Here is a 15,250-nt window from a genome sequence, read left to right on the forward strand (position 1 = left end):
TTTATGCTCCAGATGTGTTTATTGCCTGATGTGTTGTAATTTATGAATCATTGCGTGTTCTTACTAAAGGATTAATAACTATATTTGCTTGTATGTTTAGATTTACCTGCAGGTGAAGGAACAACAAGCACAACATCCACTGCTACTCTAAAGCCTGCAGACACCATCAACTGGAACATATCCTGAAGTATGTGAGTCCATCAAGGCAGCAGCTATAGATCCTGTCTGATATGATGAGGACAGAGTAAGTCAGCAGAGATCATATCAGGTAAAATAAGACTCTACATTTCCACAATGACAGGATGGGAGAAGTTCCCATCACCACCACTTTACATAAAATTAGTGAATGGAGAGAAAATCAAGAGAAGGGTGGTATATTCCAAGCTGTTCACACAAAAAAAACTACAAATTAATCAGTAATGGACTCAATGATTGGAAAAATTGCAGTGAAATACTCAAGAGCCAGAAGAGTCCAGAACATTTTAGACACATGACATCGTGGAAGGAGTAATCTATCGAGTGTAATATATGAATAACAAAGTGCCAGTGACTTGTATGTTAACAGGTAGTTGGTAATATTTAACCATTTATTCATTTTTCTTGATAGGTGATTCGTTTGTTTGAGAAGTCATTTTAATTTATAAAAATAAAAAAATGTATTTTTGTCTTGAAACCATTGGTCAAGAGTGTATCATGTTTTTTAAAAGGCAAAACTGATCAATTGAATACAGTTCTACACTGGATCAATGATCATCAAAGTATTAATACAATAATATAGTAATTTCTCCATCAGTACACTTGTAATATCATTTTCCTCCACAGTATTGTTTTTAGTGTGGAAGAACAACAACAAAGTAACCATTAAAACCACATTAATAAGAAAGAGTTCATGTTTAGCAACATAATTAGTAAACAGTATTCCATTATTTGAATTAAAATGGTACAAAGTAAATTGAATTTGAGATTTACAAACGACTTTGCTCTTAATCACAGGCCAAATCTAGAAACATATAAATAAGTCACACATTAAACACAATATGGTGATTGGTTCTGCTTTTCTAAGCTTAGTTTCACTTTGAGTGTGTTTGTGAGCAGCTGAACTTTGAACTTGTTGCCAGGTAACTGATCACTTATATTAAATAATACAGCTGCAATCAAAACCATCATTTGTCTTAGCAATTAAGGAAAAGGGGAGTGTTCATTAGGTAAATGTTAGACCTGCTACTTTACTTCTGCTAGACATTTTTGTTACATCTACAGTATCAAGTATTTATCTAAACTGAGAGAATAGGACGGACAATTAACCATTTAAATAGATGCATCCAAAGAAGTGCATCTGCAGCAGCACTGTGACCAGTGTGATGCTGCACCAGTGAGTTTTAGATTTAGATTAGTACTTCTTTTTTGTAGTGCTAGTTGTCTTTTTGTGCAGAAGTGGTGGGACAAAGTTAAATGCTGTATTTAAAGGTCAGGTTCAAAATTTTTCAAGTGTCTTAAAACAACAGTCAGGTCCATATAAACAGTGGAAGAGGTTTTCCTCGCTGTAATCATTCCTCCTGTTCATACTGGCTATTAAAAGATCTCCTTCAAATGTGCTTTCAATGTAAGTGATGGAGGCCAAAATCCACATTTAGTGCAGGAATGTATTTAAAAGTTGATGTGAAGCTTATATGAGGCTTCAGCAGTCTGAGTTAGTCATATCAAGTGGATATCTGAAACATTTACAGTCTTTTTAGCATCAAATTCCCTCGGTGGAAGTATAGTGACATAAAGAGGAACTTTGGCACTAAAAAGACTGTAACGTTGAAAGTTATCGACTTGATTTGACTCATTTGGACGCTTCATATTAGCTTCAGATAAACTTTTAAATACATTTTTGCACAGAAGGAGGACTGTGGATTTTGTCCCCCATCACTTCCATTGTAAGTGCATTATGAAGGGATCTTGTAATGGTCAGTATGAACAGGAGGAATGATTACAGCAAGAAAAACAGATGTCAATGTTCATTTGGGCTCCTGACTGTTTTAAGACAGACTTGAATAACTGTGAACCTGTCACTGGATTATCTGATAAAGAAACCCAAAACACCCCAAGAAGTGTATTTTCTGTTTGTTTGTTTGAATTACCTTTTTATTTAATTGATTCATTCATTCCTCTCTCCTGTGTGTTTTTAAACATGGAAGATGAAACTCTTGTTTCCCTTGTTTACTATTTGATTTGACAGACTCTCACTCTACAGTGACATCTTGTGGCTACAAGTTGACAACACAGTTCCCTTAGTGATTTAATACATGTGAGATCATTATTCCAGGACATACAGTGAAGTGAGAGAGTTTACTGACAAACCCTGAATGTCTTTTCAAATATTTTCTATAGTCAATTAATGCAGGTTAAAGTGACATTTTGAATGCAGGAGTTTAACTTTAATTGAAATTCTGTTACTTTTACCTAATTAAAGGATTTGAATTTACTGAGCATTTTCACGTTTAACATTGGAGAGCACTGACCAGATTACTTTCTAGGTTTCTTGCAGCAATGATGTGCAGAGAGTCTTTAGGGGAAAATAAGTAAAAAAGAGCACCTCTACTGTCTGTAGGGTAAAGGTTATACTAACTTTAGGGATACTTGAACCAATCAGAAAGTCAGGGATGGTCGACCCCTATTGACTGAGAGCCTATAACTCAAAGACTGTCAAAACACAGGAAGAGGAAGTTCTAACTTACATTATAATTAAGCTGCATTCAGTCTGATGCTCAGACAGTCAGCAGCAAGACAGCATGGAGGTCACAGCTCTCTGCTTCAGACTGTGTGAGTACTCACCTGTCATGGTTTCTTCTCTTTTTATAAGTTTTTCATAATCCTGTACATCAAAATATCTGTCTGATGTACAACTCTGTCCCTTTGTTTATCCAGTGATGCTTGAAATCATTCAGCAAGTTCAGGAAAGTGGTGAGTAACAAATACAAAATCCTAAAGATACTTTTTTTCGCATCATTCTTTCATCTAAAGAATCAAGGTAGAGGGTTGACATGAACCTTTTGAATCTATGATGTAATTTAGGTTCCTACAATTTTGTTTAGTTTTGTATTTTATGAAGGGTCCAATCATTAATTAATTAATGTTCATGTTGCTGGTGAAAACCTGAATGTATCTTGCAAAGAGACACAATTTAAACTGATTCTGTCATAAGGTGGATGCACCTACAATCATTTGTTTTGATCCAGTTCTGGATGTTTCTTTGGACACTTTTTAAAAAATAATTACGTCTCGGTTTCAGATGCAGCTTTTCTTCGTATCACTCCAGACAGACTGCAGCACTTTAAACACGACTCAGTTTCTCTTGACTGTGTTGGGTTTGATAACTCAACTCAGTTGAGAGGAATCAGGAATAATGAGGAATTTACTCCTGTATGTGCTATTAATAAGAGGACGCCAACAGAGTCCGTCTGCACCCTTGATAGAGCCTATCCTGAAGAAAGCGGAGAATACTGGTGTGAGACTGATGGAGGAGAGAGAAGCAACAGTGTCAACATCACTGTCACTGGTACAGTATGTTTATTGTGTTTCTAAAACCACTACATATCCATTTTGAACTGGTAATTATCTGTTTCTCATCCAGTATGTCCAGTATGACACTATGTTACACTATATAATGTATAAAATCCTTTCTTCTCAATTCAACATGTTCAAGATGATCAGGTTTACTGTAAATTTGGTAGATTTTATTAAATGTATATTTTTACAAAATCATGGAATCTGTATAAGGGAAGATTAAAATATTGAACAATGAGACATCGTCTATGTCCCATGTTGCCTGTACGCTCCTTATTAAGAGAGTAGACAGCTAAACTCCATCATTTAACATTTTATAACTATTCATGTGGAGTCAGGGTCAAACCAGAACCTTTCTATGTTTAAAAGTCTGTCTATGGTGAAATCTAAAATCATTTCTTCAGTAATAATACAAAATAACAACTTAACTATGGTACAGATATGTGTAAACCTCTGCCTACTGCTATACTTTACGATTTTATTTTATTTTTGTCATTATTTTTCTATTGTTTTCTGTCTAAATCTGACACATATTGCATTCAGTGAGGAGCTTTAGTTTGCAGTCTGCAAGTGATGGTGCAATATGAATATAATTATGGTTGCCATTTTTTCCAATCTTGTCTGAATTTTTCCCAATTTTCTACTGTGTTACTGCAACATTGTGCATTTAACATATTTTTAGTATTTTTTCAATATGTTGCTCAGCTGGTTCTGTGATCCTGGAGAGTCCCGTCCTTCCTGTGATGGAGGGAGACGATGTGACTCTGCGCTGCAGAAACAAGACAAACTCCACCAACCTCCGAGCTGATTTCTACAAAGATGGCGTCCTCATGAAGAGCACTGCAGCAGCAGAGATGACCATTAACAGTGTCTCCATGTCTGATGAAGGACTCTACAAGTGCACCTCTGATGTCGGAACATCACCAGAGAGCTGGTTGGCTGTCAGAGGTGAGACACAAGAGTGTTACCAAACTAAAATATGACATTTTGCTGGTTGTATGGCCAGAATTCATGTAGATGATACATAATATCAAAACCCTATGTATGAGAACACTTGAGAGAAAGTTTGTATAAAAGTTTGTTTGGAAAAGGGAATGTGTCTACCTGTGTTGTAAAAATTATTACTATTAGCTGGTTAAATAATTTCTAAATATTTTACATCTGTTCTGCCTAAATTATGACCTCATAGGTAAATAAAAGTGACCTTTTAGTGCCACTTTCCTGCTGAATATTTTTCATATTTCCAGCTTGTTTACATACGTAAATATGTTGAATTGTTTAAATAAATGTTTAATGTAATCCATACATACACAGTGTAATGTGTATTACAGCAAAGAGTGTTTCTGTCACCTCTCAAACACCTCATGAAGGGAACCATACTGTCCTCCATCGCTCCTCCATCCCCACCCGCCTCCACCTGTGGGTTGCTGTTATCATCGTAACGATGTCCCTGGTGCTGCTGGTGGTGGGATTTCTTTGTATTGGGAGACGCAAAGGTACAGGTAAGTACTCTCCCAAATATATTGTGTGTAAATTACTACCAAAATAAAGGAAAAACTTGATGAGAAGCACATGGCACTCTGTCAAACTTTGCATTTCACTTTTATCCAATAGTGTACGCACTAATACAAAAGAGCATCAAAGTCCTTCATCAAAACTGTCCTGAAGTAAACCAGCTTTTCTTATATTGATGTTCTTTATTTTTGGCAAGTACTTCTCACAGTAATCCATCTGTCCTCTCCATCTCTTAACGTTATGTTGTAATATCTGATCAGTAATGTTGGCTAACACTATGGTGCTAAAAGTCAGCACTCAGCTTCAATCGATGTTAAAAACTACAAACCAGGCCAGAAATTTTGGTGTAGTCATGGACTCAGACCTGAATTTAAACAGCCACATTAAGCCAATTACATAGTCAGCCTACTATTACCTGAGGAATATATCAAGAATTAAAGGACTTATGCCTCAGCAGGATTTGGAAAAACTTGTCCATGCATTTATCTTCAGTAAGCTCGACTAACACAGCTGAAGACTTTTCTGTTTGCCTTTTATTAAACCAAATTTGAGTTTTAATATCTTACACTGCGCTGGAACTTTTATCCTCCTGTTAATCTGTCTTATTCTATTTGAGCTTCTTTTTTATTTCCAAATTTAACACTTTTTAATTGTATTTAAATGTCTTTCACATTGCCTTGTGTTGCTTTTATATTGTGTCTCGATGCCTTTAATGCTCTATGTAAAGCACTTTGAACTGAACAATACAAATAAACTTCCTTTACCTTAACGCTGCTGTAAAAAGCATAATTGCCTGTATACCAAAGAATTTCCCCCAAAAGAGCCACAAGCCATCAGATTAAAAAAAAAAAAAAAATACTATGAGGGTTAAACATGTATTTCATATAATAGTGTACAATTCATTAACCTACAAACTTTGAGAATATCATGTTTGTCTTCTCCATGTAGTACAGTTTTTCTATATTTTGGAAAATTCAATAGTATTTAGCCGTACAATAACCTGAGGATGGTAAAATGCATCCACTAATGAAAAATGTACTTTTTTAGTTTTAATGTATATATGTGTTTATTTATTTGTTTATTTATTTATTTTTGTATACAGATGTATTCATTTGTGCAGCGTGCAGGAAAGACAACATTTGTTGACAATAATTGTTTTTTGAAATAACAGACTTTAATTTCCTTTTGTTTTTATTTTTCCTTTTCTATCTTCCAGCAGTGTTCTGCTTTTCCTCAAAGACATCATCAGGCTCAAGTGAGCACAATCAAATAGGTGAGGATGGTAATTATAGTCACTGTACTCCAGATTGCTCCAGTAGTACCAAAACAATACTATTCTGATTTATACAGTTTTTAGAGTAAACAGAAATATATACAATTTTTTGGAAAAGTTTTTTTTTTCTTTTTTAACCTACAGTAAATAAAATTTTTATTATTAAACTTGATTTTGAGGATGTCAGTACTCTATATTTATCTATAATTAAACCTTTCAAGCTTCCAAACTTCTACTTCAGTGTATAATAATTTATATGTAGTTAACATTTTTTTTTACAAACATTTTCTTTTATGTTTCAATCTTTGGAGACGACACTGCAGATGATCGAAGCAGTGTAACGTATGCAGTCGTGACCATTAAACAGAGACAAGACAAAGGTTTACTTGACTTTCTATTTAAATTTTACATTAACTTGATGTGCGTTTATATTCTTGGGTATTTGGGGAATATTATATGCACATATATATTCTTCATTTTCAGCATCTTAAATCGAGTAAAAACAGAAAATTAAAATAATGAGAAGAGTTGTTTAGTTTCACTATTCTTCATATTGCAAGTGACAGTTGAGATGTTGCTACCAGTAAAGGCTGAGATGTGCTGATGTGTGAATTATTGTCTTAACACCTCAGAGTCTCATACGTGTTGTTTAGCTTCAGACACTGCAGGTGCTGCTGATAGTCTGAGCCGGGACACAAACCACAGAAGAAAACCACAGACACAAAAAGGTATAGAGGTCCCCTCATCCTGCCAGCAGAAATATTTATAATGTGCTACTTTAAGATGATCTGTGAGTTTGTCTCACTGATGTTTCTCTCCTTTAGATGAAGATGAATCATCACGTCAACCTGTTTACTCTGCCTTGAAGTTAGATAAGACTCCACAAGCTCTCCAAACTGGTCTGTATGTTTGCAAAATCTTTAAAATCCCCAAATTCATTTATTTTAGCACAACTACAGACATTTCAACATTATGTCTTCATTTGATACGTCCCATATGTGACTACAAAGGTCCACATATACACTTCCTTTGTGGGTTATTTGACTCTAAAGTGACTCTAACTGTCAATTATGACAGTAATGATCATTTACAGTTAATCCAAAATGTTTTCAGTATTATAAAAGACATTTTAAAACCAAGGACATATTGTACTAAATAAGGACTTTGAGAGCATTAACTCTGTCAGGGCAACTTTTAAAGAATTTGTTTTGCCTTGTTTTGCCATATTGATTTGCAACACACATTCATATTTCATATTTCCATACTAACAGTTTCGTCTCACACTGTTGTGTGACAGCACAAGACAAGTCACACTTAACAAACTGTGCACAGGGTTTCTACTTGTATTTTGGTTAACGTGATTATGAGGTGATGCTGTTCAAGGCCCGTCTCACAGTGTTTTGCGAGCTCTGCTTACACGTAGATCACACATTTGTCACTAATGTTCGCACCTTGCAAATAGCAGAGAAATGTTTGAGTCCTGTGTTCTTCTCACATGCACATGGTTGCAAGTTTGGTGCTTCTTTTGATAAGTTAAGAGAAGAAATTATCTCAGCTTGCATGTGTTAAATCTATAGAGTGAAACCAGCCCAAGATTGTCAAGAGAAAAACACAAATTATACCTTGAAGCCAAAACAAGATTGTATGAGTACAATGAAACAGATGCTGACATGATATTTGCTTAGAAAAGGTTAGAAAAACAAATGTTACTGACTCTGCCAGAATTCCCAAAAGGCTTCAAAGTTTTAGTGCATCTAATAACATGAAAGTGCTGGATAGAACAAATAAATAGAGAAAAAAAGATTTTGACATGAAGATATTTGTCTAGAGGAAAGGTCAAGATGATTGAATCATAAAAGATGACTGTGGTAATCATGATTCAGTTCAGATAATGTGTCTTATCATGTTCTTTTCCAACACAAATGTTTCCAAAGCAGAATCAGGATTATCCAGCTCCACAGTGACCCAGAACCCTGAAGATCCACGTTTCACAGAGCGGAAGATTCTTTATTCACCCATCCAGGAAAGACTGAAGGTATTTCTCGCCTCCAGCCGCAACTTTGTCTTTTTTTTTACTAATTACTCTTTAGAAGGGATCTCAAACCTCTCATGTTTCACCTTCATACGCTCCCCTTACTGTGAATGCAAGTGGTGTTCATCAAAAGTTCATCAGGGAATAAAGACTCAGTACAAAGGTCCAGGCTCGATCTTTCCCCTTAAACGAGTTACACTAGTGAACATGCAACTTGCATATTTTCATAGTCTTTGTCCTCAAGCTTGGAGATTCACTCTTAACCTTGGAGTTTAGAATATTTTATTCTATATTGTATTTTCTGTCTTACAGAAGCAGAAGAGGAGAAAGACCTGAAGCTGTGCTGTACTAACAGAAGAAATGACAATTTTATTTGTCGATTTTTGAAGTTTTTACTTTTTGAAATTTTACTTTCATTGCAAATGGCAAACAAGACAAACATGTACTCCACTATGATCCTACATCTACAACCTTTTACATTTGTATTCTGTTTTTTCTGTAACAAAGCAATAAATGTCCATTAATACTGAATGAAATGGCCACAGACACGTGCAATTTCAAGAAGTTTAAACTGAATTTGAAACAAAGAATTGTAGATTTTGTATATTGGATAGGAAATATAGTTATATGCAGCAAAGTTTACATACATTAATTAGTCCAGATGTTGTTCTATGTTGTTTATTTATTTGGATTCAGCTATAAAGTCGCAGGTTGTTTAACCGAAAAGAAATAAAAAAAACTGCAAACTGAAATTCCTTAATAAACAATAGCTAATGTTATAATTCTATTTTAACATAAATTACATCATTTTGTCATAGTGTCTGTAAATCTGTAAGGGTTTTGCAACAAGGTCTAGTCGTCAGAGGTGAGGTGGCAACCTGAAAGTTTGTCTACTTTTTAATGACGCTGAGCAAAGATGTTAAATGACCAGCAAGCACACACTTACGTTATTTGGTCCATTTTTTTTTAGTTCTTCTGAAAATGGACTCTCAGAAATATGCTCATTGCAGAGATGTAAGTGTATCAGTTACAGTTTACTAAATGTTACATTCAGAAACCTTCAGTTTCAGACAAAAGGAGATGAGAAAAGCATATATGGGACCAGTTTAAGATAAATAAATAAATAATAACATGACTGCAGTCTTTTGAGCATTGAGTTACCAACAGTCGAACATTGCTTAGCTCTCTCTCTCTCTCTCTCTCTCACACACACACACACACACACACACACACACACGGGTCAGTCATCATTGAGTTACCAGCATGTATCATAACCCCTACTCTGCCCCCTGCAGTAAAACTATATAACTGTCATCTTTCTCATAAACACTTCTCTTTTTCTTCAGAGGAATGTTATCGCTCATGTTTTACTGAAGAAACATACAGAGACAATTCATGATTTTAAACTTACATGCTGTTATATAATATTTACAGCAGCTGCATCATATGATGTGAAGGTGTGTTTTTATTTGCATATGTTTGAAAAATGTAACATGTATTGTTAAAAGTATGATGCTGCATTAAAATCAAATAGTCATGCACATCCAGACTGCAGCACAACACAGAGTAATAATCACACACACTTAATAAAGGAATCATTGACTGTTAATGAAATGATAGATTAAGCTACATATATCTTTAACGCAATCTCCACAACCTACACACAGAAACACCCGGGGGTGCTACAGTCACTCACCTCTTTGGCATTTCTTGTATGTGTATGTATGTAAATGCTATATTTGAAAGTAGTATTTTATATTTATTATCAGTTTTTACTACAGGAATTTAATATGTTTTTTTGGAGCTTAGTGAAAGTTCAGTCAGGAAGACTATCTTTTGCATGCCAGGTGTAGTTCTATTGCTCACACCGCTATGTCATACTCATCTCTCATGCATGCTCACTCTGTTTCCTAGCTGTCAATGCCTGGGGGCGTGGTCTGAGTTTCAGTGGTCACCAGCTGATCACTTCTATCCAATAGCACAGTGACACACTTTCATTGTTAGCCTATCATCTGGTTGTTGTCTTTTTAAATATGTCTCTCTCTCTCGGCATTAGTTTAGCATGCAGCTGTTATGTGCGCACCTCCACCTCCCCATCTCCGCCCAGTCTTAGTTGCAGGATCATCAGTCTTATTACTTCATCAGCTATCAGTCTCATCTGAAGTCATCAGCCACCATCACCACTATTGTCTGGACTCCATGGGGGGATGTATCTTGTGGCTGCTCAGGGATGATGTCCTCATGGAGTCCAAGCGCCAAAGACTTTATGACTATCATTTCTATTTGTATAATAAACATGATCTTTTCTCCATTCACTTGTGTCTCCTGATTTAAATGTGATTTGATCTTTTGTTGCATGTGCTGAAAACAAATGTCTGTAGTTCATGGTGACAGCAAACACTTTTTTTTTTAATCTCCAATTAAAGCATCTATACACACACAATATAACACTCACACAGGGTGAAAGTACATTTTTTATTAACTCTGATTTTCGTTGAGTCACTAGCTGCCACTGATGTGGGGGTTGAATGCAGCTGTTTTATTGGCATATAAATTGCCCCCTACTCCTCCGATTTCATCAGGTGGGGGACAATGATATCGTTTGATGCGGTATGTTGGTTTTCCTCCTGTCCTCCCCAATTTTTCGAGTCACCAGCCGCCACTGGTGTGACGGTTGAATGCAGCTCATTTTTGTAGGATACAGCAGAAAGGTCTATATACATACAGTACATTATATACAAACTTTGTATGAAGTTTGGTGTTATTATCATTTATTTTACAATAATTATAGGTCTTATATTTATAATTCAGTAGTGGGGATGACCTATGAGGGGAAGGGAAAAAATGGAGTGAGGGTGACAGTTTAGTGATAAAGTGCTGTAGAAAAATACCATCAAAACTAAAATTTGTAGCTCTGTACTGCAGTTTTTCCTTTATTAGGGCCCGAGCACCTAGTGGTTCACTCACACTCTCCATTCAAATATATGAGTATTTTTCTGTGTCCAGCTGCAGTTTTTTTTTTTTTTTTTTTTTCTGCGAACACACACATAACTGCCCTTGGACATCCATATCAATACAAACACAACATTTTCATGTGAATAAATTTGCTGCAATGTCCTTTAAAAAAATTTGATAATGCATGAAATGCCCCTGGAATAGGCCCTAGTGGAGAGCAATGCTAATGGTATGTATTTGTTCCTCAGGGCAAACAGGAACAAATTGCTCAATCAGCTGGAAAATAGTAAAAACTGCAGCTTTGAAGCAAGGGCTTCAGTTTGAAAGCCTTATAAAATAGAATGCATGGTTTTATGCTATTGTGGCCATGGGACCTAAAAGGGCCGTAACATGCTGAAAGTTAGTATTGTTTCTACACAGTGTATTATAGACTTAATATAGGATCTGTGGTTGAATTTCCAAAATTGGATAAAAAATACACACCTTTGCCAAAAATCATGGCTACAGCACAATCACAGCCAAAATGACTGAAAAAATAAAACGTTAAAGGCCCTTTTAGGTCCCTTGCAAGGCATAAGGGTCAAATACAGGTAGTTCATTGCCATAACTGACAAGTGAGGGACAAGGTGGGACAATTTAATTTAATTTTCATTTAATTTGGAGGACAAGGCAATATTGAGAGCCACAAATTCATAATTTTATCAAGAGATAGGCTTAAAAAAACAATAAATATGTGTGTCTCACCTTTGACAGTCAGCCAGCTCTCTGGTGATTCTCCAGCTCCAGAGATATTAAATTTGTATAGTCCTTCATTAGATTTAGAAACACTGTGGATGGTCATGTTTCCTTCAGAAACCTGATTAGGTTTCCATCTTTAAAGAAATCAGCAATGAAGTTTGAGGTTGTCTTGTTCCTGCAGTGCAGAGTTACATCATCTCCTTCCATCACAGGCAGAGCAGGACTCTGACTCTGAGCAGGACAGAAGGACCCTGAATACACCCTCCACTTGGCAGTACATGTGATAAATTCTCCTTTAACAGTTCTCAATACTTTCCATCCATCTGAGCCATTAAAACGCTCACAGCTAAAGGAGACATACTCATATTCAAAGAGTTGCAGTCTGGATGGAACAATACGAGAAAAAGCTGCATCGGAGACGGAGACACAAAGAAACAAAATAAAGAGGGAGATTATGCCAAAAGTGTGAGCTCTAGTATGATGTGTTGTACTGCATTTTTATTTTGAAATGATAGAAAGAAAAAAAAAAGACTAATGAAACTGGTGAGCTAATAGCAGATCTCTGGATTTCCTTTTGTAATATGATTCAGATTCAGAAAACAACCAGTAAAACCAACTTTTACTTGTCGCCATTACGTCAAGTTTCTAATGTCTAACTCCAGCATATCATTTCTTTTTGAAATATATATACACTATATTTAATAAATATCATGGAAAATGAGATGAGACTCATACAGTCTGATGTTGGCTTGCTGCTGACTGTACAGTATGATGATAGTAAGAACTTCCCTTTCCTGTGTAGTGCATCTCTGGTGCCATATATAACAGCAGGTTTTAGTGTTTTAATTTCACCACTGGAGGCAAATTTGATCATTAAAATTTTGATTTATTTTACAGGTCCCTTAATTTAATACTAATATCCTGGACATGTTCTGAGTAATTTACAGGTATTTAACTGTTCATTTTTAAAACATTTTACAGAACAGATGCTGTAATTTGATACAAATTATAAGAAAAATGGAAAAAAGTCAAGTCAAGAACTTTTTGTCATTGTGCAAGCATAACAAAATTGCAATTACATCAACCTCAAAGGGTGCATTTGTATTTAAGACTTAACACATATTTACTTAATAATAAATAAGACAGATATAAAAATATCAGGAGGCACCAGTAAGAGGAGTCTGTCCATGTGAATCTTGCTACCCATCTTCCATACCATCCATACATAACTAATGCCTGATTGAGTTGTAGTTTCATGTTAATTAGCAAAAAAATCTTGAAGACTATTGATAATCCTTTAACAGACAGAAAATACTTAGCAGTGTGTAGTTTTGTGTGTCAAGGGGCATATTTGCATATCACATTGTTTCTTAAAAACGCTATCAACAATTTCGGTAGCACTAGCACTATCTATTACTTTCCTACTAATTTCCAGGACATTTTTTCAAATAAGTTCTTAAAAGTAGCTGCTGGGTTCTTCTTCATTTTTTGAAAGGCAAAATGTGCTCATTAAAGCTTTTAAGAAAGACGTCAATATGCTAATGCTAATACAAACAAATTATTTTTTGTAAGTTATTACAATTTATCAATATTTTTTTCGCAAATTAACAACTATGGACCCAAATATAATGAGAGGGAACTTAGAAACTACACCAGCTTAACACTTGGTCCGCTTTGTATTATAATTTGTACCAAATTTCACCAACCTTTCGGTAAAAAGTCCTAAAAATTGACCATTAAATGCCTGCAAATTACACAAAAATGTACATTGGTATAAAACTAAAGGACCAGTAAAGTAAAGTGTTATCAAAATGTTTTTGAGAATTCCTGTAAAAACTCTTATTAGTTTTGTAGGATGATGATTTTCTTCTAAAATAATAATAATAATAATAATAATAATAATAATAATAATAATAATAAGTATGGTGGTCATATAATCATGAAGTAATGAAGAATTACTAGTAACTTCTCAGCATGATGCATCACTTTAGGGGGCACAAAATAGTGACTAATGTTTAAGTAGTTAGTAAATAATGAGTAGTTAACAGTATGAAGAGTTTACAGATATCTATTAATTAATCATTACATAACATTTAATTTACATCTCCAAGTCTGTTCTCAAATAACTCACTGTCTATTATACTGTAGTCCTCAAGTTATACTTATAGTTATATATTATATCTTGTTGCAAAGTTTTACCAAGAACAAAACAAAACAAAAATCAGCATTTTGTATAAACATTTATAACATTGCAGAACATTTACTGATTCTGTATATACAGTAAAAAAAAAAAAAAAAAAAACTCTTCATGATAGGTTAATTTTGGTTTATTTCATAAATCTCATATTGTACAGATGTGGATTTACAGATGGATTCAATGGGAAAATCATCATAATAAAACAAAAAACAAAAGCTGAAACATGTTCCTTACATTTCTTTTCATCAGTGCAGCTGGAGCTCTTTGATGTCTGGAGTCTTGTAAACCGTCTCTGAAAACTTCTGTAAACTGTCTGAAACACTGAAACTGAAAACAGTGAACTCTCAGGAACTAGATGCATTTGTACAACACTGCTGCATGGCCTTCTCATTTTAATATAGAGTCTGTTCATTCACACACATATATAAACAGCAAACATGATGTGGTGCACATGAGAGAAAGAACAGGAAAGTTTTATGAATTCTTATCAATGAAAACTGCAAAATGTATCATTATTACCATAATTTTATTTTTAAAAACTGTAAACATGTATACTTTATACATCCTAGAATATAAATGTGCGTAGCAGATAAAGACCAAACTTCAAATCACCTTCTAATGAAATCACTGAACTCCTTGAACTGCCTACTTAACTCATTGTAATCTGATTATTGTTTAAGGTTTTTACTCTGGTTACAGTTTTAGATGTATGAAGTCAGTTCAAAGTTACTTTGAGTTTCATCAGCATCAGTTCCATCAGTTCTCTGTCTGTTCTCTGATTTCCTCCTGTACTCTTTTTATATTATTTCTGTTGTTTCTGTGTCTGAAGTTAACTTTCTTCATGGAGCTCCTGGTTTCCTCCATTTGCTGTTTCATGCTGGATCTCTGTCTTTCATCTCTCTGTTTCACCATCTCCTCTATTTTTTTTTTCCCTACCGTTGGTTTCTCTACCTTTTCCAGATCATTTTTGGTATCTAAAAGAAGTTAT

At 34.8% G+C, this 15,250-nt stretch overlaps 1 protein-coding gene across 10 annotated transcripts; it reads left to right on the forward strand.

Annotated features, from left to right (window-relative positions):
• The first annotated feature begins 2,687 nt into the window (after window positions 1-2,687).
• On the forward strand, window positions 2,688-9,466 carry LOC121889646 (low affinity immunoglobulin gamma Fc region receptor II-a-like). 10 transcript variants are annotated; one of them, XR_006093581.1, is made up of 11 exons: window positions 2,688-2,808; window positions 2,914-2,949; window positions 3,278-3,544; window positions 4,258-4,500; window positions 4,884-5,054; window positions 6,284-6,340; window positions 6,643-6,720; window positions 6,994-7,068; window positions 7,165-7,243; window positions 8,275-8,375; window positions 8,685-9,466. XR_006093581.1 is itself a non-coding variant. In XM_042401789.1 (11 exons), exons 1-10 carry the CDS (start codon window positions 2,778-2,780, stop codon window positions 8,315-8,317), a joined length of 1,080 nt encoding a protein of 359 aa, XP_042257723.1. In that variant the 5' UTR covers window positions 2,688-2,777; the 3' UTR covers window positions 8,318-8,363; window positions 8,685-9,466. The 10 variants fall into 10 exon arrangements, 8 of the variants coding, with proteins under 8 accessions (XP_042257723.1, XP_042257719.1, XP_042257721.1 ...); XR_006093582.1 differs by having other exon boundaries at window positions 8,278-8,375; XM_042401789.1 differs by having other exon boundaries at window positions 8,275-8,363.
• Window positions 9,467-15,250: the final 5,784 nt, after the last annotated feature.

The sequence above is a fragment of the Thunnus maccoyii genome, chromosome 22 (assembly GCF_910596095.1).
Source record: "Thunnus maccoyii chromosome 22, fThuMac1.1, whole genome shotgun sequence".
NCBI lineage: Eukaryota > Metazoa > Chordata > Actinopteri > Scombriformes > Scombridae > Thunnus > Thunnus maccoyii.

Excerpts from the sequence above, each read along its gene's own strand:
- LOC121889646 (XM_042401782.1), top strand. The coding sequence starts at position 2,778 with ATGGAGGTCACAGCTCTCTGCTTCAGACTGT. Across the intron at positions 5,055-6,283 it reads TGGGAGACGCAAAGGTACAG|CAGTGTTCTGCTTTTCCTCA; the intron begins GTAAGTACTCTC and ends TCTATCTTCCAG. Across the intron at positions 6,721-6,993 it reads TAAACAGAGACAAGACAAAG|CTTCAGACACTGCAGGTGCT; the intron begins GTTTACTTGACT and ends CGTGTTGTTTAG.